Consider the following 27,765-nt stretch of genomic DNA (forward strand, 5'->3'; position numbering starts at 1 on the left):
CCACCCTACCTCACGTATGGACGTTTTGGACGCTGCAGCTTTTCCCTGAGTTTTTTTAAGCGAAAGTGCCGTGAGTGGGACGAGACAATGCTCAGTTCCCGACCAGAAGTGAACGGATTAGTGATCTATTCCGAGCGCTAATGACATTAGCGGGTCACCGCAGACATGAGTCCCGGCGGCGCGGTGCCTTTCGCTGAGCTCCTTGGGGACCGTTTTCCCTGTCAGTTCTCCAGCGCTGGAAATGGCGCTCTGATGCCGAGCGGGGAAGCCGCATCGCAGGCGGATGCCAGGGAATGAGAATTACAAGAATCACATATGCCGGTGTGTGGATTCGCGGCAGCGCCGGCCAAAATGAGGTATCAGAAATACATTACCGTCATGCAGATGGCTATGGGAGTGACCGCCTCAAACAAAGACGACTGTATCCCTCCTAAGAGACGGATGTGGTGAGTGTGGATCTCGGAGCGGGTGCCGATGCGGAGGGAGGGAGGGAAGGGGGCGAAACGGGGGGATTTACCGGGCGGCCGTGTCCGCGTTTCCTAACGACGGGAGAGTGGCAGCCACACACAGCCATTGCCGGTCCCCTTCCATCTCCGAAATTGCTTCGTTAGCGTAATTTCTCTCTCTTATTAAATTCGAAAAAGATCGCGGACCTGCTGTGTTGTCTGTGCCGCTACTCGCGGACGCCGGTCCCCCCTGCCCGGTACCGGGTCGCTCTTATTTACATACAATCGCTGGGCGTTTCAATCGTAGCGTGTATCTGTGAATTTGAAGAGCAGGAGCAAGGCAGCGTGGCCACCACGCACGCTGGTTTCTCACACTAGGTTTTGCTGCCCAGGTCCATAATCGCAGTGCCAGATGAACCTGCTGTGGGTTTGTAAGGGCAAAACAAGCGGCTGATCGTGTTGTTTATCTTTAAGAAGATCACTCTGTGTATCCAATATATGCATACCAATAAAGCTATGTCCACAAATGTTTCACTGCTGTTTTCATTTTTTTGCCTTATTTATTTGAGTCTAATATTTAAATCCTTCCTTTCTTTTTCCATTCTCTGTGTCAGTCTGATAGTGTGTTCTTCATGGTATTGTGTACACAGTGGCATGGAAGCATCCAGATTGCTGTGTGAGTCTAGGAAACCTGAACAAGATTAAGCTCCTGTTAAACTGACAGAGTGAGAGAGAAAACCAGCGAACAACTGGCAGCATAAGCATGTTTAACGTCAGTGTTTATATCAAATGCTCTTGAACACGATCATTAATTCTGAATTCCTTTAGATTATAATAAGTGTATAGATTGATACAAGATCTGTCATATCACATTATGCTAAATGTGATACAGGAGCGTTATTTTACTCCATAATGTATTTCTTTAAAATGACTCTCAATCATGAGCAGACAGGACATGGGGTAAAACATACCTCTTTGGTGCCTGTCACGTTAGCGGAGGGGAAAAGGAAGGAGCCAGTATATTGGCTGTCTTGTTTTATGAGCACAGTTCAGAGTGTCGGAGTAATGGTTCAAGCAAGGGATTTGATGGGTCTGAGAGACCAGTGGGCCATCAAATTAGATCACCTAATTGCCTTTGATGAATTCATTAATTGTTTTGCGAAGGTTGAGAACACGGTTGTGTTTGTGTCCCCGACGTGCACTTTCCTGTAATGAAGTCACCATCGGCAGCAACATTGCTCATCACAGCCGCTCGTATCCAAATTTGGCTACAGAGCGGGCTAATGTTGCGTTCTGGCCGCGTAATAAAGCTGGAACTGGGCTCGTTAGAGCCTCTGAACCGGGCACACAGTTACACAACGTCAGGACCGTGCCAGTGTCACATTAGCACACAATAGTTGTTTTTCGGCTTGGCCCACATTCGTTGTTTGAAGACCGTTGGGTGTTTTTGTTGTTTTTGTTGTAGCTGCATTTTTTGACACGTCGCCATGTCGCCCCAGAGTTCGCATCCCTGAAAGTGCGCCTGTGTGCGTAACTCTTTAGCCAGTTGAACCCCACCCTTTCTGACACTGCTATTTCCCATGTAATCTCCTTTCAGTTCAGTTTATGGCACTAAACGAGATGGATTAAACCTGGTTTAGACGCTGTGCCTGGCCGCCGTAGCCCGGGAGACGTTCACCTCAAGGGACACCAGCACCAAATGATGAGGTGGACCCTCTCTAGGCAAGATCGATGGAGGCAAATCGGCCAGATGTGAGAAGCATGGAGTAGGATAGAGGAAGGAGTGATGTGCAGTGGGAGGGGGAGCGAGGACGGCGTGAAGCTGCAGCATAGAGTGCCAAGGTTACTGTTTAGGTGTCTATGTGCCCCCCTGCGGGGGTTTCCTCCTTTGCCGTGCTGGCATGTGACACTTCACCTAAATCTCCTCTTCTCCGTCTCACAGAGTACAGAGTGATTCATGTCTGTTAGAACGCCCACATGGCATCCGTACCAACATGGCTTTGTTGTTCCTCTACCAAGCAGGAAGCTCAGAGGGATCAGACCGGCCAGCTGTTCTATGCGGTGTCTGTTTATTAATTTATTTTTGTGGCAAAGAGAGCACAGTTATGAGGCTCTCTAGCTACTGAGATGTCTTGATTTGACTTTGACATTGACTTTGATGTCACAGATGTCCATCGCCCCAAAGCACTCACCAAGGATCTTGCTCCTTTTCCCTTTTATGGGTGGAAATTACCACTGACCTGCTGAGTTTGCACATGCGCACCACTGCCACTCCCACCCCCATCAGACGAGTACACTTACACCATCTTGTGTTAGCTATTTTTTTAGGGTGAGTCACATCACTATGGTGTGGGCCTGACAAGGGGCTGGATTTTGGGGGTGGGATCCTGGTGTGGTCAGAGGTGGATCTAAAGGGTGGCCACTGGTGGCCGTGGACAGTCCTGTTGCCACCCCACATCAAAATAATAAAAATTAAATATGGATTATTCAGTTTTCTAAGTGGAATTAAAGAAGAGTCAGTGTGTGGCACGTCCCTCCCTCCCATAAATATAACCCCTGATGGCCACCCTGATCCCATCCCACCCAGATGGGCCACTGGGTGTGGTTTGTTCTTATGGTCGTGTTTTATGACTGCACTGCTCCAGGTGCTGTTCTGTCATATGTCACTTGTGCGTCCCTAAGAGCCCGTCTGTCCATCTGTCGCTGGTGCCCAGCTCACCCTTTCTGTTTCCCTCCCCAGTGCAGCCTTTGGTGCAGCCAAAAAGGTTCCTGCCTCCGCTCTTTGGAGCTCCTGCCATTGTGCATCCTGCTTACTGTGGACAGTCACTTATTTTGATGTGCCTCGTTTTCCTCTATTGGCCCCCACTCTCTTGGGGGAGTCTGCCGGGTCGGCTTACACCAGGTTGGTTTTCCGACATAATCACAGTGAGACCTGCAGGTTTGCACAGTTTTCGCACAGCGCAGTGACACCTGCAGGTTTGCATGGTTTTCGCACAGCGCAGTGACACCTGCAGGTTAGCACGGTTTTGCAGGGCCCAGTGAGACCTGCAGGTCTGCACAGTTTTCACACAGCGCAGTGATATCTGCAGGTTTGAACGGTTTTCGCACAGCGCAGTAACTGTGACGCATGTGTGGGAGCCAGTTCACCCGTCTGCATTCCATTTTCCTTAATCCTGTCCATCATGATCGGTGAGCAGCGACAGACGGTCCTGTCCCCATTGCACATCACTGGGCTGCACCAGGCTGATCCACATGCCCCCTCTACTGTTCCCCTGTTGCTTCTCGTCTCACTCTCATCGCATGCACACCCATGTACTCGCCAGCTCCACCTGCCTGCCATTTTCATGCTCAGCCTCTTAGGTTAGAGTGTAGCCACTTACGTCATTAATTTGTTCGAAAGAGAAACACCTGAAGAAGATGGCAGCTGTCGCTCTTAGATTCCCAGGGCAAATATGTCACACAATGGCATGAGAGTCCCAGTCAAGAGGCACATTTGCCTGTAACTGTGCTAATCTCTCCGTAATCATACATACATACGCCCCTCAGCTTAAAGTCGCTAATGCACTGGAGTGCATTCTGTGTTGTGAGAAACCTTGACAGTGAGCTCTCTCACTAGCTAAGTGCATGTGTGTGTCTGCTTTCCTGACCCTGTGAAATGCAAATGCAGACAAAATGGCCTCACAGAGGTAGAGAAGCTTGACAAACAGACGCTGTGCCGATGTCTGTACAAAGCAAACGTCCTTAGGACACCTTTGTCGACTTTAGAAAATGTTCCAGTACAAGCAGCATTTATCTGCTGTTGAATTTGTGTTAGTCTGTTGGTATTAATGTAATGATAAACGATCCTCACATAGACATAGACATTTAGTAGTACAGTGATCCCCTGCTATATCGCGGTTCAGCTATCGCACCCCCGCTATATCGCAGATTTTTCCAGTTCCCTGCGATGTATGTGTATTTATATATATACATTACATATTATTATTATTATTATTATGTTACGCATATCCTTATCCTGACATCCACATATCCTATGTGTTTACAAAGTGTGTTTTAGTAAGTCTATGAGTGTTTACAGTATATAGGAGGGGTATTTTAAGGCTTAAACTATAAAAACAAATGTTTATTTATATGGCCTTTCTATATTGCAGATTTTCCCCTATCGCTGATGGGTCTGGAACGTATCTTCCGTGATAAGCGGGGGGGGGGGGAGGGTCACTGTATATTTTGCCAGTCAAAATACTATAGAAATTACTTTGATATTATACTTTGAAATACACATTAACCACCTCTGACTGTAAGATTCAGATGCCATTGGAAATAAGCATCATGGCTAGTTTATCATAGTAGACTTTTCATCTGTTTTTACTAGAGATGCACGATGTGTCCGTTAACATATCAGTACCACCCTTTGTTTGTTACAAATCAAGACATCGGCTTTAGTCCGATGTGTCAGTCTTGGTCAGGATTGCCGGCTGATATTTAGACAATGATCAAAGTCAACAGCACTAGAGTCATAGACACAGCTAGTAAAATAATAGAGAGGTTGCACTGGATGATCAGCCATTTTCTGTACTGGAGGGATTTTATGGGCTCATTCACCGATTAGACCCTCGCTGGAGTTTCCCAATTTGATGCTGCTCCGCTGATGTCTCACTTCTTGCATTTTACGATGTGGTTGTTGCACTCATTCTGGGGATCTTGAAAACTAACGTCACCAGCATCAATTTCACTACAGATTTGTGCAGCTTGGTTATCAGTATTGATGATCGGTAATGGTAATGTTAGGCAATTATATCGATTATCAGTATTGATGATCGGTAATGGTAATGTTAGGCAAACATATCGGTTATCAGTATTGATTAACGGTAAAGGTAATGTTAGGCAAACATATCGGTTATCAGTATTGATGATCGGTAACGGTAATGTTAGGCAATTATATCAATTATCAGTATTGATTAACGGTAATGGTAATGTTAGGCAAACATATCGGTTATCAGTATTGATTATCGGTAATGGTAATGTTAGGCAATTATATCAATTATCAGTATTGATTAACGGTAATGGTAATGTTAGGCAAACATATCGGTTATCAGCATCAGCCGAAAATTCCACATTGGTGCACCACTCATTGTGTAGTGTACTTGTGTAAGTGCATTGCTTACAGGCACCAAAGTCCTAACTAGAAGACAGATAGATGGACATTGCTCAAAGTGTCTATAATAGGAGACTTGACCGAACAGCCTTCTGGTTACACGTCCATGTCCTGAATTACTCTGTTACCCGTAGAGCTTAACATGGTAGCTACATTGTCCCAATAAAAAGTGAAGCCCTTCTCTGGCAGCCTGTGAACAGTGTCTCTGTATCTGAGCACTAAATCTCTGTGAGGCTCAGCATTGATATCTGTGTTCTGCTCTTCATGACTCTTCATAACTATCTATTACTGTGAGCTACTCTTCATGCAATATTCATCATCCTCACCTAGAGGACCACGCTGACTTTTATAACTTTTAGGACTTTTACAATGGTAATCCATGTTGTCTCTGCTATTTGCCATTTTCTGCAATTGCTGTCAGCACGGAGGTTGAATTTTGCAGCGAAGCCTTTAGAAAAGATACTGCCTAGAGGGCATGCGTGCCTGAATGGAAAATTTTTGAGCTGCGGGTTCAATGGAAATGCGAAGATGCGATGCAAATCGCAGGGCAAATGCAGGAATGCTGTGCAAATGGCAGCAGAGATGCTAGCATCATATGTGGCAGGTAGGGTTTGTCTGCACATCTTAATGACTATACAGTGATCTTGTGTGGATTGAGGTAGAACACGGATTATATGCAGATTGCAGTGGAAATGCAAGGATCAAATTCAAACCGTAGTGCAAACACTGGGATCATATTCGCTAAAAAAAGGCAGGAATTATGTGCTGATTGCAATGGAAATCCACTGTTCCTGTGCACATAGTATATGCAAATTTCAGTGGAAACGCAGGAATTGTGTGCTGATTGCAGTTTATTTGCCGGGATTGTGTGCAGATTGCAGTGGACGTGCAGTGGACGCCAGCAGATGTTGATGGCTGTTGATTGGTTGTTAATTCTGATTGAACCAATGAAGAGCTTCACATAGTGTTGCTGGATTAATTGCAACCCTATTATTGCATGTTTATTGTGTGTTTATTTATTTATATATTGTTATTGTTGCTGTGCATGGGTAAACAATGCATTGTGTTTGCTGCGTATGGCCAGTAAAAATGAATTTTGAATTTGTGAGTTTTTATCACTGGTACATTTTCTTGGCAGAGTAAAATGACAGCCCACAGGTTCCGGTAATCCAGTTCTTGTTCTTGGGCTCAAAGTGTACATCACAGCTAGAATTTCAGCCTTACTCCTTTTTCAGGAACAATCTGGGCCCGCGCACTCTGATCAGTGTATCAAAGATGAGATGAAACAGGCTGTGGGCAGGTCCGACTTGGCCTGAAAAGGCCCCGGCCCTCTGAAGATGCCGCAGAGGTTTGGAGCGCAGGCTCCGCCCCCTGAAATAAGCAGCTTTTTGCTTTTTTTAGAACATCGTGTCTAATGTTTGTTCTCGACTGAAAAGTAAGGCTGAAAGGGTGTCTTTGTGAGGTGCTTGCCAGCTGCAGGAGCCGTCATGTCAGCGCCCTTGGTAAAGGAAGGCAGATCAGACAGGCAGCCAGCACGCCGTGCCGCTCGGCTGAATCGCGTCCCGAGTGGGTCGAGAGCAGACATGCTGACGAGTGCCCTGGAAATGCCCACTAATCCTGGGGTGTCCGGCTGAATCTGAGGTGCTTAATGTCTGGTCCGGAGCTGCCCACAGACCGTCCTGGCACCCTCTATGTCCCGATTCATGCACTTTATAGGACCGAGAAGGTTTTGACAACTTCATCCACACAGGTGCTGTTTCTTAAGTGTAACTGTTCAGGAGGAGTGTAACACCAGACAGTCAAGATTCAGTTCAGGATTTTGAGAGACCGGAATACAGCAGTTAAATACGAATGCCTATTTAGCCTCCAATTTGACGTGTTACCTTGGCATGCACACGCCCCTTGAGCGCCCACTGACTGGCTCCTCTGCTCCCATGTGCCTCCTGCAGGCTGGACCCCGACCCCGCCATCTCCACGGACCCGCCCCCTCCCACAGTCATTGTGACCCAGGCAAAGCCGTCGCTGCGTCGGATCAAGGGCCGCATTAACCGGAGCAGGAGCCTGGACAGCATTGACCTGCTGGATTGCAATGTGAGTGGGGGAGGCATGTTTTGTTGGCCCTGTGCCTTTCCGGGGGGGTAAATTCTGATCTAAGCGGGTGGGTCGGGGGCCGGTGATCACTACAAAATGTGTGTGTGTGCGAGCAGGTCCCTGATAAACAGACACAAACAGCGTATGTGCAGCCCAAACACCATCCTACATCATCACCCGAGGAAGAGCACAGGAAAGCGTGGTGTCCCTGCCGTCCTGCCACCTCCCATTAAGGGAGGCGTTTCTGAAAATATGCACTGTGTCCCTGACCCCCCCCCCATCCCACGCTTACGTCTGAGAGGAACCTCATACCAAGCTGTGTCATTCCCCATTTCCTTTGCTCCATCACACAAAGGATTTTAAATATGAATTCATGTGTCGTCCCTCCTGCTGTTTTTAGAGTAATTATTTCGGCTGTTGTATGTGATGTTCTCAAGATATGTACTGAGAATGAAAGGGAATCTGTGCCTTTCTGTGGTTAAATATATTTTACTGCATGGTAAACATTTTTATAAACATACATTCAGTGTTTATGGGAACTACAGTAATTCACATCAGTTTTAAACTGTCAGTACTTCTACGCCAGTGAGCTCAGCACACCTCCAATATAATCCAGACTACACATACTTTACTTTAATGGACAGACTGATGTGCAGATATAGAGCAGATAATTTGGTGTGTTTGAATTTTTTGTCGGTGTTCGTAATGTTTCTTGTATTCTCTGTTTTGGAAATTGTACATTCTCTGTTATTTCTAAAGATATCTTACTCTTTTTATTGCAACACGAGCTCCAGTGTTTGGCAGTAGACATTTATACCCAAGACTTTGTGTTGTCCTCTGCTGGACGTTTCTCATATATCATTCTGCTTAGAATAAACTCGGGACATATTGTTTTTCCTTATGACCTTGGCTTTACAGTATGGTAAGGGCAGATTTCCCTGTGCCTGTTAAGGAAAATCCTGTGCATTTAGTTTTACTTTGTGTGTTATACTAGTGTCTCTTTGTTCCCTCCTCTTCCCCTTTTGTCCAGTGTAACTCCCCCCCCCCCCCTCATATCACCCTTGTGAATTTCCACAAATCATAAGCTGGTATTTTATCTTTCCCAGAGGTCCAGCTGTGTGATGATATGATCGCATTGTATCCAAGACAGCGTGTGTGCTAACCTCAGAAATAAAACACGCAGATATGCACCTCTCTCAGTACCGGCATGGCGTCCTCTCTCCTGAAGGGGGGGTGTCACACCTGGGTCTCTTCTGTTCTTCAAAGCAGTTAACCAGAAGCTGGACAGCATGGAGGGGGGGAACAATTAAAAATGCATAAACACACATAAAGGAGCTGTCTGCTCACTAATCAGTAGCGGGTGTACTACACTTCATAATGACAGATGCTTGATGCTGCTATGTTAATTTACACCCTGTAATACACGACCTGCTTGGCCGTCAAGTCAGGATGCACTCATTCTCTGGAAAATGGTGGAGAATGGTGGAGAACATGCAGCCGTTCTCTTTGCGTGATGATCACATTTTCCTTGGTGGGTTACTCCGAGTGCTGGGACACGCTGTATGGACCAGTTACCTTCCATCAGCAGACGTACCAGGGGGAGGGTCCCCAGTCTTCGGGAATTTCTTTCCATGGAGACGATGTGGTAACGCAGCCCATGCTAAGGATGAGTCATGTAGCAGGTAGGCGAAACGTCCATGGTAGAGGTCCTGAGTGGGGCGTCGTGACACTCACCCTGAGGATGGATCTGCAAGCTGAGTGGGAAGCAGTGAGGGATCTAAACTCTGAGATGGAGTCCTCCTCATGCTCATTGACCCCAGTGTCAGCAGTCCTGGACTTGGGTGAGCATGGATGGACCATGGCCTGACTGGCAACACGGCTCCCGTCTCCAGAAGACCTCCTCCAGGCCCCATTGACAGCTGCCTCGTTATAAATCACCAGCAATGTAGGGACAGATGGACTGGGCTGCTGTCCCTGTGGGTGCCCTGGTGCCAGAGAGACCCAGCATTCTGGTGCTGTGGCATCACATGACCCTGAACCTCCCACCCAGATAAACGCCGTAAGCCGCTAACGTCTCACCGCTTGCCCGAGTCTCCACAACAACCCAGTAATAAGTGACAAGAACAAACTGCGTGATGCTAGGTTAATATGACTGATTGTTTTCTGCAGCTATGCATCCTGCAAAAAGCAATTAAGGAGAAATGGGAAAGAGAATGGCTCCTCTCACAGCAAAGGACATTGGGGACCCATTCCTGCAGCTGGAACTGGGGGAGAGGTGTGGCCTCGCGGACAGGGGCTGCTGATGGGTGCAGGAGGCTAACGCCTCTTTGGGAGATGTTCTCCGAAAGTGCACTAGATGCTAAATGGGGTGTGATGATTAGACAGTACTGTAGCACCTTTGTCAAGAGGTAGCCACAGTAAAAGTTGAACGGAGCCAGAGCTGACTCTCAGTATGCATGCTCGACTGTACCGGTGTTCTTGCGTAGCCGTTTTACTGCATCTTCTATTGTGGAAAACCAGTTCCAATACTCAAGAACAGGGTACGGTAAAAATCCTCAAATGTTGTTCTTGCCCCATCCCAAATATCAAGGATACATTAGGTTTGCATCCTCACCAAACGAGACCAATCCCGTGATTCACTGTGCCCCAAGTTAATTCTTTGGAGGCACGGTAGAAGACCACAAGAACTTGCCACGGCCACAAGTACGATCTTTGCGTTATTGGTATTGAGGAATACACCTGGTTTCTAACCAGAAAGGAGGTCAGGTGCCCCAGGGCTGAGCAGGCAGTGCTGTGGTCTCTCAGCAACATGTGTGGAGTTTGCATGTTGCACCCCTCTGCCTCATGCACTCTGCTTCCTGGGATCTGCTCCAGGCTCACGGTCACCCTGTACTGGATAGACAGTTACAGATGGTGGGATGTTGAATTGCTGCTGTTGAAAATAAAGTGGTGGAAAGCTTTACCCTTCGTAGCTCGGCTCCATTTACTACAGTTGCCATCATTTGTCTCCAGCCACCAGAGAGTTAACAGGAAAAGCCACCTGGAAGGTGAGGTGGATGAGGTCAGAACATGGAGGCCACTCAAGGTGTTTGGGGGAGCCGCTTCTTATTTATGCCACCTTGTCCTTGGGTGAGAACACCGTGCTGTTGCATGGATAAATGGCCCCGTGTATTTTTGGACTCTAGAGGCATCCACCTGCTCTTTATTTATACTGCCTGTCTATTGATGTGACGTGTTAAACATATTACCTGGCAATTATTAAACTGCCTTGTTGTATTATTATATTATTGTAATACGAAAAAATAACAGCATCCCACCCACAGCATCCTTCGCCTTCTACCCTCTGCTTTCTGGGCCAGACTCACTGCTATCTGAAGTGCTTATGGAAGATGGATGGATAGATGGAGGAAAAGCATGTGGCTCCTTTACAGATTGCATTAGATTAGATGTTGAGATGGAGGCCTGCAGTGGGTTGGCCCCCCATCCTGGGTTGTTCCCTGCGTTGCACCCATAGTCTCCGGGATAAGCGCTGAACCCCCTGCGACACTGCATAGGACAAGCGCTTACAGAAAATGGATGAATGGATGGGTTGAGATGGAGGTTTTCTCCAGAACCCTCCCAGTATTGTCTGCCACTGTGTCTTTGGTACTTGGCCTTTGCTTACAGTTAGAAAACCATACAAGACTTTACTCAAGTTCTCACTTAACTGTGGGATATGAACGGATTCAAGGTACTGAGCCCCAGGCCAGGACACCTACAGTGTGAACAAATAACAAATCTTTTGTTGTTGCTCGAGTCAGGGATGGGGATTAACACATACAGCCTGTAGAGGCTGGAGGAGGATTTCTGCAGCAAGCCTTACACTCGCTGGCGCCCTCTGGGGCAGCCTGACACTCCAGTTTGCTGGAAAGTTTAATAAAGTTTCACTGTCATGAGGGAGGAAAGTGGCGCTGTGACACACAGGTGCTGCAGAGCGACCCACGGAAGAGAGAGTGTGTGAGAAGAGGGAGGGGAGAGACAGACACAGCAGGAAATGATGGAGGAAGAGAGGATGCGAGGAGAGAAGGGAGGGACCTGCAGAGAGGTGGCGAGGGTGTGGAGAGACTCAAACAGTGAGGGAGATCAATGACATGAAAAGGAGAGAGCCTGCATGGAAAGGGGGAGAGACCCTATGAGAAGAGGAAGGAGAGAGATCCTATGGGAAGTGGAAGGAGAGACCTGCATGGAAAGGGCGAGAGACCCATGTGGAAATGAGGAGAGACCCTATGGGAAAAGGCCAGAGAGAGGCCCTTGTTTGGAAAAGGGTGAGACCCCATGGGAAGAGGAAGGAGAGACCTGTGTGGAAAAGGGAGATATCCTATTAGAAGAGGATGTAGAGCAACCAGCATTAAAAAGTGGGAAAGAGTGCACAAGAGTAGAGAAATATTCAAAACAAGGGAGGGATGGTATGAGAGGAGATTTCCATAGTGAGGAAAGTGAGAGGAGAGAGGTCATTGGAGGACAGGGACCTTGGGAGCACAGAGGGCATACGCACAGAGGACATTTCTATGGGTCACAAGATTCAAGCCATTGTTGGAAGGCAGTTTTCTCCTTCCTGGCTCTCTGTCATCCTGCTCTCTCTCCTCGTCCCTTCACTTCGCCCCAATTTCCCCTTGCATCATTCTCCCGCTCACTTGCTGCCCCTCGCTGTTTCTTTTTCCTGCCTTCTTCTGTTTGTTACCGAGTGAAGGATGGCTACAATGTCACAGGTGTGGGACAGAATGAAACGACATTAACTCTGCATCTCTACACACCCAGTCAATGTCACTTTTTATGCTGGAAAGAATAAAAAGCCCGACATGGCTTCAGGTGGCAGCAGAAATAGTTGTTATTGAACATGCTTTCCTAACAGAATCACAATGTTAAGCTGTGAATGGGATGAACCGTGTTGTTTTTATTGCAAGATTTTTGTTGTTGTCTCAGCTATTCTTACTGCTATTCAAAAAAAATCTTTTGGCGCAGGACTTCCGGAGATAGGAGTGAGTCGAGGAGGCTGTCTTTGGCTGGGGGGAGGGGCGGCTCACCTGGGACCGCTGGTCCCTAATTATTAATTATTCAAGATAAACCTCTGGCTCTCATTTGTCTTCTAATGCAAAGCATCTGCCAGTTTTCTGTTGGACGCCTGAGGAAATTCTATTGATTATGAAAAGCAATACTAGCAACACAGGGGGGAGGGGGGATTTCTCCGATGGCGTTCTCCAGGTGTGTGTGTGGGGGGGGGGGGCAGCAGAGGGTGACCTTCTGAGGCTCCTGGACATCATCATGTAAGAAACTCTGATCTGTGATCTGCCCCCCCACCCCCCCCAATGGTGGACCTCTAGTCCAGTGTTTCTCAAAGTGATCCTTGGGGACCGACAGACAGTCCACGTTTTTACAAATATCTAGACTATCTGGAATGGAACTGGGGGGGAACAAGAACATGGATCGTCTGGGGGTCCCTGAGGTCTGGGTTGAGAAACTAGGTTCAGTCAGGCGTTACTCCCTCTTGTGGCCAGGTGCTGGAACAGGTTGATTCGTGATTTGTGAATTGAAAGTGAATGTAACAGAGCAGGGCTTACTGCTCTTCCGGTCATAGTGGCAGTGGTGCAGATCACACTGATTTTGACTTGCGGAGGACAGCCCATCCCGGCCGTACATTACACACGAGGCTCAAAAGAACCAAATGGTGAGAGAAGCAGTTTGAGCTGTTCTTTGGTGGAAAGTAGTCCAGTTCAGAGTTCCTATTTATGTTCACTTTGCCAGAGTGCTTTCCAGTGTCAGGGGTTTGCTCACACACACAGATTTAACTGCAAAGTCAGGCACTGCTCTCAGGGGTAATGAGGAGCTCCGCAAAGGGATTGGTACCATGCAGTTACGTGACCAAGGATGCGACCTTCACCGTTCCTGCTCTTTGGGAAAAATGACCCAGTGAAGCCAGCTGGGGGTGGCGCAGTTGGCTCAGAGGAGTGCAGTTTGGCCTTGTCTGGAATTTGCATGTCCTTTGTGTTCTTCGCTTTGAGTTCCCCACATGGTCCCAACACATGCCGTCTAAGTGAATTAAGATAAGATAAGATGAGACAAAATAAGACTAGATGAGATAAAGGTGAGATAAAAGTAAGGATAAGATAAGATGATCTCTATGAATTCCATAGTCTGCATTGTTACAGCAGCAAAATGGACAATACAAGATGATTAATAAAATAGCTATTAAATTGAATTGGTGTCTCTAAATTGTCTGCAGTGTGCCTCTCAGTCTTTGTCATCTGATGAACTGGCAACCTATTCCTGGTGCACTGTACCCAGTGCCATGATCTCACTGGAACGCGCTCCACTGTGTTCGGTGACCCTATATGGAAAACGGATGGGCACTGTCTCCAGTGCAACATAACTGCTAGTACGACCAGTATTGTTGTGGCTGACGGTAAATTTTGTGCAGGTACCCAGCTGTGGAACCCGTAAGCAAAGGACTTAACCTGCATCAGATGAGGGCCAACATTTAAATGCGACATCGGTCCAAATTCCAGAGGTGGGATAATACCCCCTCCACAGTCATGTGACAGCCATGTTTGTACCGCTGGCTGTTCAGTGCATTTCCCTGCGGGCTTTAAATAGTTGACCTCAACAGGGATGAATTGAATGGTGCTTGAGCGCAAATCGAACACCAGGGGAACCCCGACCGAGAAACAGCAGGTGGCTGCATACGCTGAGCACGCAGGGTCACCGCCATTAACCTTACCATCTTCCCTCATATCTCCCTCATTACATCACCACTTTGGTTAGTTGGTGTAACGTGACGCAGTGCCAAAGCCCACATACTGAGACACTGCTCTGCTCATCTCTGTGCTGTAGTTTTTAACCCAACCTCCCTGATTTAATTATCATCCTCATCTATGGCTTAATTGCTTGTCTTCCTTGATGGGTATAGCAGTGAACATTTGTCAGGCAGACGTTGATAGGCAGAATTTGATCAGTTTTTTTGCAGGATTTCAAATTGGAGGGATGTGGATGCAGACATATGAAATATATTTTACCCTCCTCACAGTAGTGGCAGGCAGATGAACATCAATGTAATTATGGACATTGAGGAGCACAAGTGAAGCTGCCCCCCAACCCAGGCGTTAGCAGTTACAGAGTTTTGCAGTTGTCTTGCTACATTAATGTTGATGACGGGAAGATGTTAGATGGTTGGAGACTGACAGGAGATCGCAGAGGTGTGTCAGGTGCGTTTGTGACCCAGTATCCCCACAATGTGGTAAAAAAAACTCTTATTTTGATGTTATGGGGACCATCTTTTCGGTCTCCACAAGGGGAAATTCAATTTTATAAAAATCTGTGACTGCAGTCAAAAAAATAAAAATGCCAAAAGACTTGTATTTTTGTTCGTGTGTATGTTTGTGTGGGTATATTCACCCACAGTCTTATTTCCGTTCGGCCTGTTTTTCAGGGGTGACCCTGAGTTCACCGACAGTCCCACAGGGCTTAGAGAAAGTGTGATGAGGTGTTGATTAACTGACCTGTGACGCTGCAACGGTCCTGTCCCCAACCAGAACTGCATGTGACGCAGAGAGCTCCATGGTCATTGGCCAGTTGCTTGTTCCATCTTTTCCGGGCATTGGTGTGTGAGCACAGGGAAGGTCAGAGCTGGAAACCAGAGCACAGCACCTATAGATAGATATGATTCATTGCATCTGCTTGAGCAGCCAGAGTTTTTAGGATATGATATGTGTGGTGAATGCATTTGTTTTCGTAGGCATATTTATACCTCATTACGTATGTATGCTTTTAGAGCATGTGTGTATTCGTATTGTTTTGAGTGTATGTTTGTATATGGTTTTTTGAGTGTGTATATGTGTTCAACTTCAGCATGTGTATTCATTTTGAGTGTGGTTATGTGTGGCCGTATTTGTAAATGTGTATGTGTGTATTTGTAAATGCGTGCTTTCTGTTAATACACTGTGTTTTTTTGGTGTATGATAACATTACATATTGCACCATCAGGCCCCCAGATCTTCTCAGGCTGAATGACCTTAAAACAAAATCAGTCAGTTTTGTAAATGGGTAAAATGTCCAACTATTACGTGTGTTAGTTAGCCTCATGGCACAACATTGGCCTGGCTTCAGGAGACCCTCTGTTGGGTGTGATGTGTGTCCCTATACGAACGGCCGTATCTTCAAGGCATCTCATGCAGTTAGCTGACAGCGGTGCCCACAAACTCCACCCAGCCGTTTGACCTTAGCACTAAAACAGACCAGAAGCACAGGAAACAGTCATTTCAGAAGAACATTAAACAACCCTTAAAATGGGTATTGCAAAATGCCTAGGTATGTTACCGCAGTAATGTCCTGGTCAGCATTTTTCCCTCTGTTTGCTTTCATTTTTGTTATTTATAATTTAGGTCTCTGCACCTCTGGGCATATGTCCAGCACATTAGCCCCGCCCACACCAGAGCAGGAGTGCTTAAGCACACGGATGCTGGAAAGGAGTCATGCTGGTCATCCATTTCCATGGCAACACATCAGTCTGTCTTTGGGTGTTCAGGGCAGGGAAAAGGGTATGTCTGGACTGTGTCTTGGGGGGGGGGGGGTTCTCCTAGTCCCTGCCAGCTGGGAAGGTCTCCTGCGGCACCACAGTGCTGGCATCTCGCACGGATCCAGAGGGTACATGGTTTGCAGGTTTGGAGGAAGAAAAGGAGCTGATGACATCAGTGCCCCCACCGCGTCTCCGCTCGGGGGCCACGTGTTCGGCGAGCTGCCTGTGTGTAGGTGGAGGTCTTCAGAGCAGCTTGTGCGTGGCGTTTGCACTGATGCATGACGGGTGGCGCTGGAGTGTCAGGAAGGCTGCAGGTGTTCCCTTGCTCAGCTTTGGTGAGGTCAGAGATCATGACATCAAGCTGTACGTTTTGGTCTATAAACAGCACTCATGGTAACCTTCAAAACTGATGGGCCTGGAAACGAGTTCCTACCTAGAAGTAAACAGCGAAGGATTCATCTGTACGATGTCTAATACACACCGACACGCTGGCTTTCGCTAACTTGTGAAGGTGTAGTTTATCATTTCTTTCCACTTGGACATACATGATTGCTCTGTCTTTCCTTGTTGTTATCGGTACTCCATTGGTACTCCATTGGTACTCCATTGGTACTCCATGCTCCCCCCCCCCCCCCCCCCATTGCCCGTATCATGCCTGTAATGGATTGTCAACCTTGCAGAACAGCTAAAATGTTTCATCTGCTGCAGCACCGAGGGTTTCGTGTTTCACCTTTGACTTGTTCTTTTGTATGAACTGACTACAAGAAACATGAACCTGTGTATGGCGACCTGGTCTCCGGTGGCGTTGCTGCAGCTCTGCTCAGCTTATTTGTATCCTCCGGGAGAGAGAGGAGGCTACAGAGGGACCTGTACAGGGTGAGATACGCGGGAGATGAAGGTACGGAGGAGGGAGATGGACCCCCTGCCTGGGGAATCTCGGTGCACTCAGAATGAATTCATCTGCAGGCGCCGTATCTGCTGAGTTTCCATTAGGATCAACGGTTCCATGTCAGTCTCTGACACGGGGTGTTGATGTGTCGCCGTCTTGTTGCATCCTGGGGTTTCCCTGGCATTCTGAGAAGGTCACACGCCTGAGTTTTAGCTCGGCTCGGCTTAAATACCGCCAGAGTACGTGTGTGGCGTGTGCTGGCGAGGTTGGGTGGCATCACGCGATAGCATGCCGGTTATATCCCCAGGCTGCCGGAAGAAGGCGCCGTGATCTATCTGATGGCCCACAGGGGAAGGTTGACCATGTCGACGAGGTCTCTCCCCCAAGCCAGCTGGAGCCTTACAGCAGCCGCTTCCATCTACATGGCTTCCTTGCTGAACAGATGACAACCCCCCAGGACCTGCTCAGTGGGCTGTTCTTTATGTGTTTCACTGCGAACCCTCCCTGGTATCACATAGGGCCAATGGCTTTCAGCAACACACAGCGAACAGGTTTATTCTCCCCTGTCGGTGACGTCCTCTACATGGACAAGTCCATCTTAATTACCCTCCCCCACACACACACACAGACAGCTTTGCTGCATCTGCAAACAGGCTGACAAATCAGTAATTAAACTCGGGGTGTGGTGGGGGGGTGCATGACCTGTAGGCAACTGGGGTCAGAAAGCAAAAATACACATTATAGGTACCTCTATGAGTGTTGAAATAATCGCATGTGTATGTTAAATGTCTCATTACTGAAGTGTTATATACATAGGTTTTGCTTATTTATATACCGCTTGGACATATTCTTTGCTCCAAAAAAGACAAAATAATGTTAATACAAAAATGAAATATTAAAAATGTACGTGCTTAGGGTTAATTTCATATTAAAATGTGAAAAACTGCAGAACCGCAAAAGGCTGATACTAGGGTTCAAACGTAATTGTTTTTACACCAACTCAGTGGCCAGTAATCTTTTTCAGTCATAGTATTAAATCTCCCACATTGCGTGATGTTAATGTCTTTCACGTTTTGGCGATTTATTTAAAAAACAAACTGTCAACACCTGCACTTCCAGTAGATGGGTTTTAGGTAGATATTACATGGGGTCAGATGCATTTCTAGCTACTGATAAGTTTCAGGGGCTAAGTCAAGTTTACCTGGAGCTGGCTTCGGGGGTAAAATACTCTAGTGATCGGACTTAACGACGCCCATGTAATGGGTTAGTGACCTGGTGGAAAAATTATACAGTCTTATACAAGCGATTGTTCGATGAAAAAATAATATGGAGAATAAAGAACCATTAAATCTTTAACCCGGAACATCTGTATATGTGGTTTCGTTTATTCATGCGCCTGTGTTTTACTTGGAGCATTTAAGGACTGTCGCTATTTGTTCCTTCGGAGGCGGCCGAAAAGCCTCGCCGTTCCGCACTCGGAGCTGGAATGCACACCGTCATTTATAGCCGAGATCCTGCAGAGGGCAGAATTTTACCGCACGTAAATCTGAAAGTGCATGGAAGCGGTGCATGGCTGCAACCCGCGCGTGACTGCCTGCTCGCTCCGATTCAAAGAGAAAGAAGAAAACTCTATGCCAAGGAAGACATCCTTCACCCTGATTGAGAGGTGAGGATGGGCATCAGTCCAGAGCAAACTAGGATTCATGTGAAACTTTACGTCGTTCAGTGTACATTGAAATTAATCTAATTTCGTCGAAGAAAAGGGGGCATGAAAGGGAAACGGAGTCATAAGTGGCTTTGACTCTTTTCTCTATCGTCCCTCGCACCTCCTGACACCCGAATTGCTCGATTTTACCCAATAATTGAATAGTTCGGATATTAGGATACATTCAATCTTACATTGCAGTAATTGATGATTATTGATTGATTATTTTCATTATAGCCTACCAGAAGTCTGGTTGTACTTCTGGGAAAAGGAGGAAAAGGTTAATAGTTCTGAAACCCGAATCCTTAAGTGTAGAAAAGTTACGTAAAGCAATCCTTCGGCTTAATGATCTGCTGATAGGTTGGAGTTCACGGTGCCGTCAAACCGAGGGAGAGATGAGGGAGTGACGAAGAGTGGAGACGGGACACGGCGAGGAGCGCCGCCGTCCCTGGGGAGGAAATTAAGAAAGTATGCGATCTCCTCGTGTGTCAGGTGCCCGGCCTTTGTTACCATCGTTTCGGCGCTTTCCCTAATTAGTTTCGCTAGAACGGCAGCTCCCACGTTGTAATTATACGTATCTTTTATGTTTTTTGTGCTCTATTTTTGGTTATCCATTACTTGTTTAGTATTCAACAGTCAGGCTGTGTTTGATGTATTGAATCTGACAGCGACTGATACCGTACGTTTTAATTTCCCCCCCTAATGATACGTCAATTACAGATGATGAATTTATATAATTATAAGGAAATAGAAATAGACCGTGCAGTGTGAGAGCCGGGGCTGTTAGGAAATCATTGCGTGCGTCGTTGAAGTTCATGTTGTTGCAGTTCATTTATCGCTTGATTTCACTGATGCTTAACCGAAGGAACGTGGAGAAATGCTTTTTAGCAGACGAAATATGTCTCCGTGCCGGCGAGTCTAATTAATTGCATAGGGCTTGGCCGTCTTTTCAGATGTAAATAAGTAGCGAAGGCTCTCACGCAGGGTTTCGTTCGGGAGTTTTCTAGGAAGCCTTAAAGAATTGCCCCACTGGGATATAAGAAATGAGACAATCACTTATTTCTTTTACAACGCCGTTGGAAATCCTCCGGCCGTCAGCGGCGCCGATCGTCGGCGAGATGAGGCTCTTGCGCCCCGCTGCTCCGGCCTGTCAGCCAGGGTGCCCCCGACTTCATTTCGTCTCATCTTCCGCCTCCCGCTGTCTTCTCCATCTCGTACCCCCGCGTTCCGAAACTTGCCTAAAACCCTTTTTTCTCTCTTTCTTTAAAGTCTCTGCACGGCCAGGGGTTGGAGAAAAAAATGGGGGCAGGAGAAGGGTTGAGGGACAAACTAGCAAAAGGTTATACTTTACATCATTTATCAGGAGATTAAAAGCATTTTTTTACTAACCTTTTTTCTCTTGGGGCTCCAACAAAGTTTTCCAATAAGAATTTGCTCATGGCCAAGGGATTAGCTGTGCACTCCAACTGGCTCAGTGCTCTTGTTTTCTTTTAATATAGCAGAGGTCCCCTGTGTTGTGCCTGGGAGGGCCTCCTGGCCTAGCACGGCCTGGGTTTGTGCTGGGGGCCAGGCAGGTGTCAGGTCGGGTCGGGCTGGGCTGGAGTGGTGCACCGGAGAGGCGCTGGTCACATCTGCATCCCATGTGTGTTTCAGCAGCCACTCCACTCCACTCTGAATGTTCCTGGGATTCCGTTTGTTTCAAAACATGACGGTAGGGTGGTCAACCTGGCAGAATTACCCATAATCCTCCTGGATGAGCTCCACACACCTCAACATTCCAAACTCGTTATGTCTCAAAGCCATCTAGTAGCTTTTCGGTTTTTAAATTTTTTTTTTTTTTTTTGCTTTTGTTTTCTTTCCTTTATGAAATGTTGATGCATATTATGCTTATTAATATAGTATATTTGCAAAAAAAACTGCTTGTATTTCAAACGAAAGCAGACTACTGGTAAAAACATGGCAATGAGTATGGCATGTATTTAGGGTTCTAAGGTGTAGGTGAAAAGTCATGTGTTAAATTTGAAAGTAGATTTTGGGTTCTTCATCTATTGTACTTTTGTAGTCTATATAGGAGCTTCACAGTTCATTACCTGTACATTTGTTGTTGACATTCATTTATGTCATTTGGTGTAACTGGTGACAATCGCTATAATGTTTACAGTAGATGGCCGTACGCTTGGTGTTAGCTGTTGGAAAGATGTGAAGGTCGTAACTCATTCCCCTTCTGTTTACCATCTTCCAGGCATCACCTGTTCACCTGAAAAGAATCACCTTTGGGGGGGGGGTATAGATTCTGAAGGAACCCTGCCAGGGGACTTCCCCCAGATGATGGGAGTAGCAGTGACCTGCAGTTCCTCGCTGTGGTCGGCAGTCACTGAAGTCGATGGCTGCCCCCTTTAATGCCGACCCATAAATAAACCCAGCAGGAATTAACTGAATTGATTTCCAGAAGAATTGAGAAGTGGTGGAGATTTATGGCACTGGCTGGCTTTTGCGCAGTGCGGTAAATCACCCCCGGCCTGATTTGTTTCTCCCCCTCGTTCTCTGTCAGCCCCCGCCTCATTTTCCCCGCTCTCATGTTCTCTTCTCCTCCTTCACACACTCTCTCCATCTGCTACCTTCACTTTCCCCCTGTGCCTGGTGAGAGGAGCTGATCCCTCACCGCTGGCCGTAGCATTAAAATAAAATGAAAAGAACCCCCCCCCCCATTTAATGTGAGTGTTGTTGAAGTTGAACTTCTGGAACCTAGTGGGATTGGATTGTGGTTTCTCATGCCTCAGGAATGAAGGACAACATGCGAGGGTGTTTCCATCGGGGGAGCAGCAGGGCGAGGGCGAGCGGTGGTTAAAGGAGTGTCTAATAGGAGACAGGAGTCGGACGGGAGTGAGCTGCTCTGGTGGGGCCCTGACTGTTTTATTTCGAACCTTGGGCCCGCAAGCACGTCACATCTGACCGGTGTAAAAATCATTTGGACCGGAGGCTGGACCGTTTCCCAGATCTCAGGAGAAAGGCCTTCTAATTAATGCAGTTAATTAATCTGCCGTCAACCTGCTAAGCCCTTGGTAAATTAACAGCTGCATTGATCACAGCCTCTGACTCGTCCCGAGTCCCACATGGCCAGAAGATGGCACGATGGCAGCTGTTTGGCCCGGCACCGAGGCCCTGCCGATGGCGTGTGACCGCCATGCTTCCAGAGAGCCCTCCTTGGCCGTGGGCTTCCGTAGGCCGCCGGTCCCTCAGAGTTGTTATTCTTTTCATTTTTAAATATGGTGCAGGTGCACAGACCCCGGGGAACGGCCTTTGTGTTTTTCATTTCCGTCTAGAGGTTGGTGGGGGGTGTCTTTAAAGCATTCCTCACCGATTGAGGGAACCGAGGGCCCCTGCCTACGAGCCTGGAATGCGGCTGTGGAATGCACGTTATCACGAGTGCCACAGCAATGGGCTCCCTCGGCCAGGCCCCACATACTGGGGGCGCTGGGGTGGGCCGGGGGAAGGCACAGGGGGGTGGGTTCATGGAGTGGTGCTGACGGGCTTGCCTGTCCTGAGAGGTGCCATGACCCAGCTGCAGCAAGAGCCTCTAATTTTAGATCCGCAACTTTTAGATGAGCAGTGTTGTCATCTGAATCGCAGCGGGGCCGTCTTAGCTGTCATATGGAGTTTGGCTTGTTCTCAGCGACACGCTGGTGCACCCCTCCCAAAACAATGCACGCGTACAGATCCGCAGAACTGCTGTTTGTTCCGGACTGCGGCGACACAGGGTAGGGTAGGGTCGGGGGGGGGGCTGTGTCAGCCATAGGCAGCATGACAGTGCCAGGTTATTTTCATTTACTTCAAACGATTTTCATCTAACTCAGTTTTTTTTTATAATGTTGCCTGGCTGCTTCGATTACAGGTGTGTTTGCTTAATGATATGGGAGAGACTGAACTGGACGTATCATCATGCTCCATTTCTAAACGTCAATTGCTGTAATCTTCCTCTTGGCCGTTGAAAGCTACTTATTTTCTGCAAAATTACTTGGAAGTGTTTTAGTCATCCTACAGCAGAATGGAATTCTGCCTTATAGTTTGAGTCACAATTGTTTGAGGTTTATTTTATATGAAGCTGCATTTAATTTTAAATGAAGAAAATGTTTTTGTTTTTTTTACAGTTCAGTCTGGCAACCAGAGAAATGGTAGAAATCTTCTTCTTAGCAGAGTAATATAAGAAGGATTATTACTGTACAAGTGATGACCTCACCAGATGTCCGGTTTTCCTGTGAGTAAAATCTGCTGTGAATAATCTCACGGAATCTCCTGGAAATGACGAAGATGAAGCCCATTTCATCTGTTACTGCTAATTGTCTAGTATTAGGTGCTAGACTTCCTTCGTTCCATTGAGAAGGATGTTTACTAGCTGATGGGAAGGGTTTTGAAGCCTCTTTGTGACATATGAGGATATGACATATCTGTGTTCCGCCTTTTTCACAGTTCTGGTACCTCAGATGAGGCTTTTCCAACATCAGTCACTGTAGCTGCTCTGTAAATGCCGACTGCATGAGAATCCTGTGAGCTAGCAAATCATCTTATGGACAATACTTGTGGAATTCTCCCAAAAACTGGGAAAAACTACATACATACATGAACAGGCTCTCACCTTACACATGTACTCCAGGATAACGCATTGTTGGCGCACACTAGTTGTGCTCCTGGAACTTGGAAAAACACACACTGGAGTCTGGAGTGGGCCGCGACCCATCGGCTAAACTGCAGGAAAAGATCCTTCTCGAAAGCAGCCTAGTGAGCAAGCCCAGCGGCGTCTCGCTCAGCCGCAGTGACGGGGCCATTCGACAGCAGTGGAAGCGATCAGGTTCGGGAAGAGGGTGCCTGGTGTCTCAGATTGCATGTTTGTTATGCGCCGGAGAGCATGGTGAACGGCCATGCAGCCGCTGCGACGCGCAGAACGTGGTGCGGCGCAGGAGCCAGCCACTAACCTGTCTTCCAGTCACACCCTCCCGCGACAGCCAAGCCCCGAGGTCACGAGCCGGGCCCTGCCCTGATGACGTCACACCTCCATGGATCCGATTTAACTGAGAAAACGCAGACAGGAATTAAAAATAAAACAAGAAAAAGCCTGAGATATCTAGAGTAAGGTATAGGAAGTATATTTTGTTATTATACATATTCATAACTTGAGTTTTTTTGTCGACGGTTCAGGACTGTGGGACTAAATCAGTTAAAAGTGCCGATTCTAAGAGCCCTTGCCAACAGCATTTCCTGTCACTACTATGTTTTCTACGTGTTAATGAACGAAAGATGCAATATATGGTTGTGGCTTTGGTATTTGGTACCTAGTGCAAACTGATACTGAAGGCAATGGTGGAGATCCTCAGCCTACTTTATGATGTCACTCATTATTCCACGCCCCTCTCAGCTGACACCACGCCCCTACGCCAAATTGATACGAAAAGTACGAAACTGGAAAAGTATGATCTGAAAGTGAGAAATGATCTGAAAGTAAAAAAATCTGGAAACTAAAAAAAAGAGATCTGAATGAAAATTTTGCAGCTGAAGAAATGACCTCAAATATCAAAATGTATGTGAAAGTGAAAAATCAAAACAAATCTAAAACTGAATGAAAATTATATTTAAAATGAAAAAATGTTTTTTTTAAAGTTCAACATCAAAATTTTCAATTCTTTTTTTCAAATTAACAAAACTATTGGCCCTGATTTAGCGCCACACAGCACAAGCCCTTGTTAGCAGGTGGACCTGGGCCCCTGCATGCGTCTGCATCAGCCTCTGCGCAGGCGCTGCCTGTGATGGTCGGAAGGCCCTGCAGCCACTGGCTCTCTGTCCAGGCAGCACATGAGCTACAGCAGCGGTGCATGGAGCGCCCCAGTGCGGAGGCTAGCCTGGCGTTAGGGAGGGGGGGCCACACTGGCAGGGAGCTGGTCACTTCATTCGGCAGCCGCCCATCAGCCCCAGAACCGCTGATGATTTGGCTGCTTTTGGGCAGAAAGTCCACTTTCTATCGCTCTGCCTGTTACTTCTCTTTCTGAATTGGGGGGTTGGGGGGTTGGGGGGGGTGGTGGCAGCAGCAGTCACAGATCCTCCTCAGACTTTAATTACACAGGGGTTTAATCCTAAGGAAAGTATTTAAAGATCTTAAAGAGCAGACCCAGCACAGGAATCTATAATGCACGCGTGTATGCACGCGTGTGCTGTCCAGCCGGTGGATGCTGAGAAATCACTCTCAGCATGCGATGACCTTCAGGGGTCACATGGCTTGTGGAGACACCCAGGAGTCACCTAGCAGCCGTCTCACCTGGCAGACACACGATGATGTGCCGAGTGGATGCTTCTGCTTGACCCGGTCCCTCCAGTCAGTACAATGTCTAGATGCTGTGGCAGTGGTGGCTTGATGGTTAGGGAAGCGCACTTGTAATTGAAAGATTGCAGATTCGAATCCCTGACCAGCAAGGCACCACTGAGGTACCCTGAACAAGGTACCGCGCCCAAGCGCTGCCCCCCGGGCGCTGAATTAGCTGCCCCCCGCTATGTTACCTTGTCACATATGGGTTAAATGCAGAGAATACATTTTGTCATTCTGCTGTAGTGTCACTAAATCACAATCACTAAATTCTAAGTTCTAGATGTGTTCATTCAGTCTCAGAACAGCACAGTTCCTAACTGGGCCCATTACCTCTCAGAGCAGCACAGGGCGTCTGTCTCAGATCTCCATGACTCAGATCCAAAGTCTTTGACTCCTTTGACTCTTCCAGCATTTACGTTCAGGTAGAGCTGCACTGTGGGATATGAATGTGTATGATTACTGCGGTAAGTCTTAAAGCACTGGCTTGACATGGAGCAGCATGGAGTCCAGCATTTCAGGCAATTGATACAAGTATATAGGGTGACATTTTTGCATTAATGGACAAATTGAGCCTGAAGTTTTATACCGGTTGCTGTAGATTTGGTCACAGCAAGAGGCTCTGCGTAACCAGTGTCTCTGTAGCTTAGATTCATTCTTAATTAACTTCTTTATCTCATCAGGTATTTTAAGTCATACATGATTTCTAATTAGATTTTTTTTTGGTAATTGCTTGTCTCAGGGCAAAACGCTTCACTGTCAAAGCTGTGCTTCCCTCTTGTATATAATCCTAAAATGTGAGGACTCATTCATCTGGGACTTTGCACAGAATCACCTGACAGCAGAAATAGGCTTATTTAACAAGCCTTCTCTTTTCAGGGGTGGGTGAGTACATGCGGAGGTTGGGCCAGCGACAATTAAATGAAGGAGGAAATCGAGGAAATAGCACAGAATAAACTCACACAGGACTGATGTGTGTGGGCTGAACTGGGAATCAAATCTGGGGCCCAACAACAATCTGGGATTGGTGGGAAAGCAAACAAGCACAGCAACATGTAGATGTTGATGAGAATGAGGGACAGGTGGAACAAGTTAATATGAACGGAGTAACCTAAGCCTTCCTTGCCAAGATGGGTCGTGGCCCCTCCTCCCCCACTTCACGAGAAGCCTGCAGGAAGAAGGATTTTGCAAAACATTTATAATTTTTTTGGAGGTTGACGTGTTGTCAGTATTGTCATGAAACAGCCTTGCAGCAAGTCAGTAAAAACGTGAGACAAAGACATTATCAGACACAATTATTTCAGGTTTTGCTAGTGTTGGGGGGTTGGGGAGGAGGGAACAGATAGTCGTGATTGTGTTTGGGCAGGGCCGTGGTGTCCCTGTAGCACTTAAATGAGAGCAGCTGTGGAGAGGAAACAGACGAATTCCCTGATAACAAGGCTCTGTTTGGATAGCGCTGGCCGTCAGTCACTGTGATCCCTAGCCTGCAGTTTATGCGCCATTGTTACCACGGTCGCCATTGTTGCCTATTCTTAGAATGCTGGGACTTCTGGAAGGTTCTACTTCTGGTTTTTATGGTCCAGATGCGTAATCCATTGTTTATTGTGAGGGGAAGTGACTGGAGCGTTAACAAAAGCTGAATTTCTGCCGCGTGGTAATCTTGTCGTCTTGCAGTATTAGTGCAGTGGTTTACTCTGCAGTCCATCAAAAATAAATGCATTGGTGTATATGCCGTCCCTTCCTGCCTGTGACGGTTCTCTAAAGCTAAAACAGAGCTTTAATCCAGGTGCTCATCGCACGCAGTGAGAGGTTCTTGTCCTCCCTAGTGGGCTTTATGAGTATCTTTATTTATCTCGTCTTTGCAAACCATGCGCAGGCCCCCCCCGCCTCCGTCCTCCACCCCCCACCCCTCTGAGCAGACTGCCTCCCCCGCTCGCCTCCCTCCTGCTCTTCCTGACCCCGCTGAGTCCACCTTCTGAATTAAGAAGGTCAGCACCATAGATAAAGGTGTGAGGAGCCACTCTGGAGTCACAGTGCAGCTGATAGTGACTCCTGATAGAAAGGAGGAGAAAAGTGAGAGAGAAGGAGACTGAAAGAGAGATAAAAGGCTGCCGCCTTGATATGTTTGCAGGGAGTGTAATGTTTAGCCGTTTATAGCACACAGAGCTGCATAGGAACAAACAGATAAACAAGACAGAATATAGACACTTTCCATTCTGGCTGATTGCTCTCTCCGCCGAGTAGCACTGAGTGCACTAACTACACCGTAAGTCCTGCTCGAACTCCACCAGACCGCCGTCCTTGTAACCACAGTGGCAATAAAGGTTATCTTGAAATAGAATTCCCCAGACTGAGAGAAAGGTCACGAATGTCGGCTTTAATTACTGTAAACTCGTGCAAACTGCTGTGCGCTTTCCTGTTTCATTTACCTGACTGCGTCCACTTCCGCGCCTTGTCTCTTGTGTCCCGAACGCAGGCTGTTTTTAACTGTTTGGCTGCGGCCTGATTAATGTAGCCTCAGCGCCTCGCGACCGAGGGCAAGGGCGGCCGGCACGTCAGCCGGGTAAACCTCAGCGAATAAC

The 27,765-nt window shown here is 47.2% G+C and overlaps 1 protein-coding gene and 1 long non-coding RNA gene across 9 annotated transcripts in view; one reads left to right on the plus strand and one right to left on the minus strand.

The window, feature by feature from the left end:
• The first annotated feature begins 37 nt into the window (after positions 1-37).
• LOC125704289 (tight junction protein ZO-1-like) overlaps positions 38-27,765 on the plus strand; it is an 87,695-nt gene continuing 59,967 nt past the window's right edge. For 4 of the 8 annotated variants that reach the window (XM_048969721.1, XM_048969723.1, XM_048969724.1 and 1 more), the window contains exons 1-2: positions 38-446; positions 7,551-7,692. In XM_048969721.1, the coding sequence (XP_048825678.1) occupies positions 316-446; positions 7,551-7,692 (273 nt within the window). In that variant the 5' untranslated portion in view covers positions 38-315. The remainder of the gene's footprint in view (positions 447-7,550; positions 7,693-27,765) is intronic. The other 4 variants (XM_048969734.1, XM_048969729.1, XM_048969722.1 and 1 more) reach the window with 3 other exon arrangements.
• On the minus strand, positions 18,733-27,668 carry LOC125704291 (uncharacterized). The gene is made up of 6 exons (XR_007381077.1): positions 27,613-27,668; positions 26,148-26,351; positions 25,517-25,619; positions 23,805-23,900; positions 20,224-20,515; positions 18,733-20,106 (listed from the first exon to the last, which is right to left on the minus strand). It is a non-coding gene; the product is annotated as an uncharacterized LOC125704291 (long non-coding RNA).

The sequence above is a fragment of the Brienomyrus brachyistius genome, chromosome 11 (genome assembly GCF_023856365.1).
Source record: "Brienomyrus brachyistius isolate T26 chromosome 11, BBRACH_0.4, whole genome shotgun sequence".
In the NCBI taxonomy this organism is placed as follows: Eukaryota; Metazoa; Chordata; class Actinopteri; order Osteoglossiformes; family Mormyridae; genus Brienomyrus; species Brienomyrus brachyistius.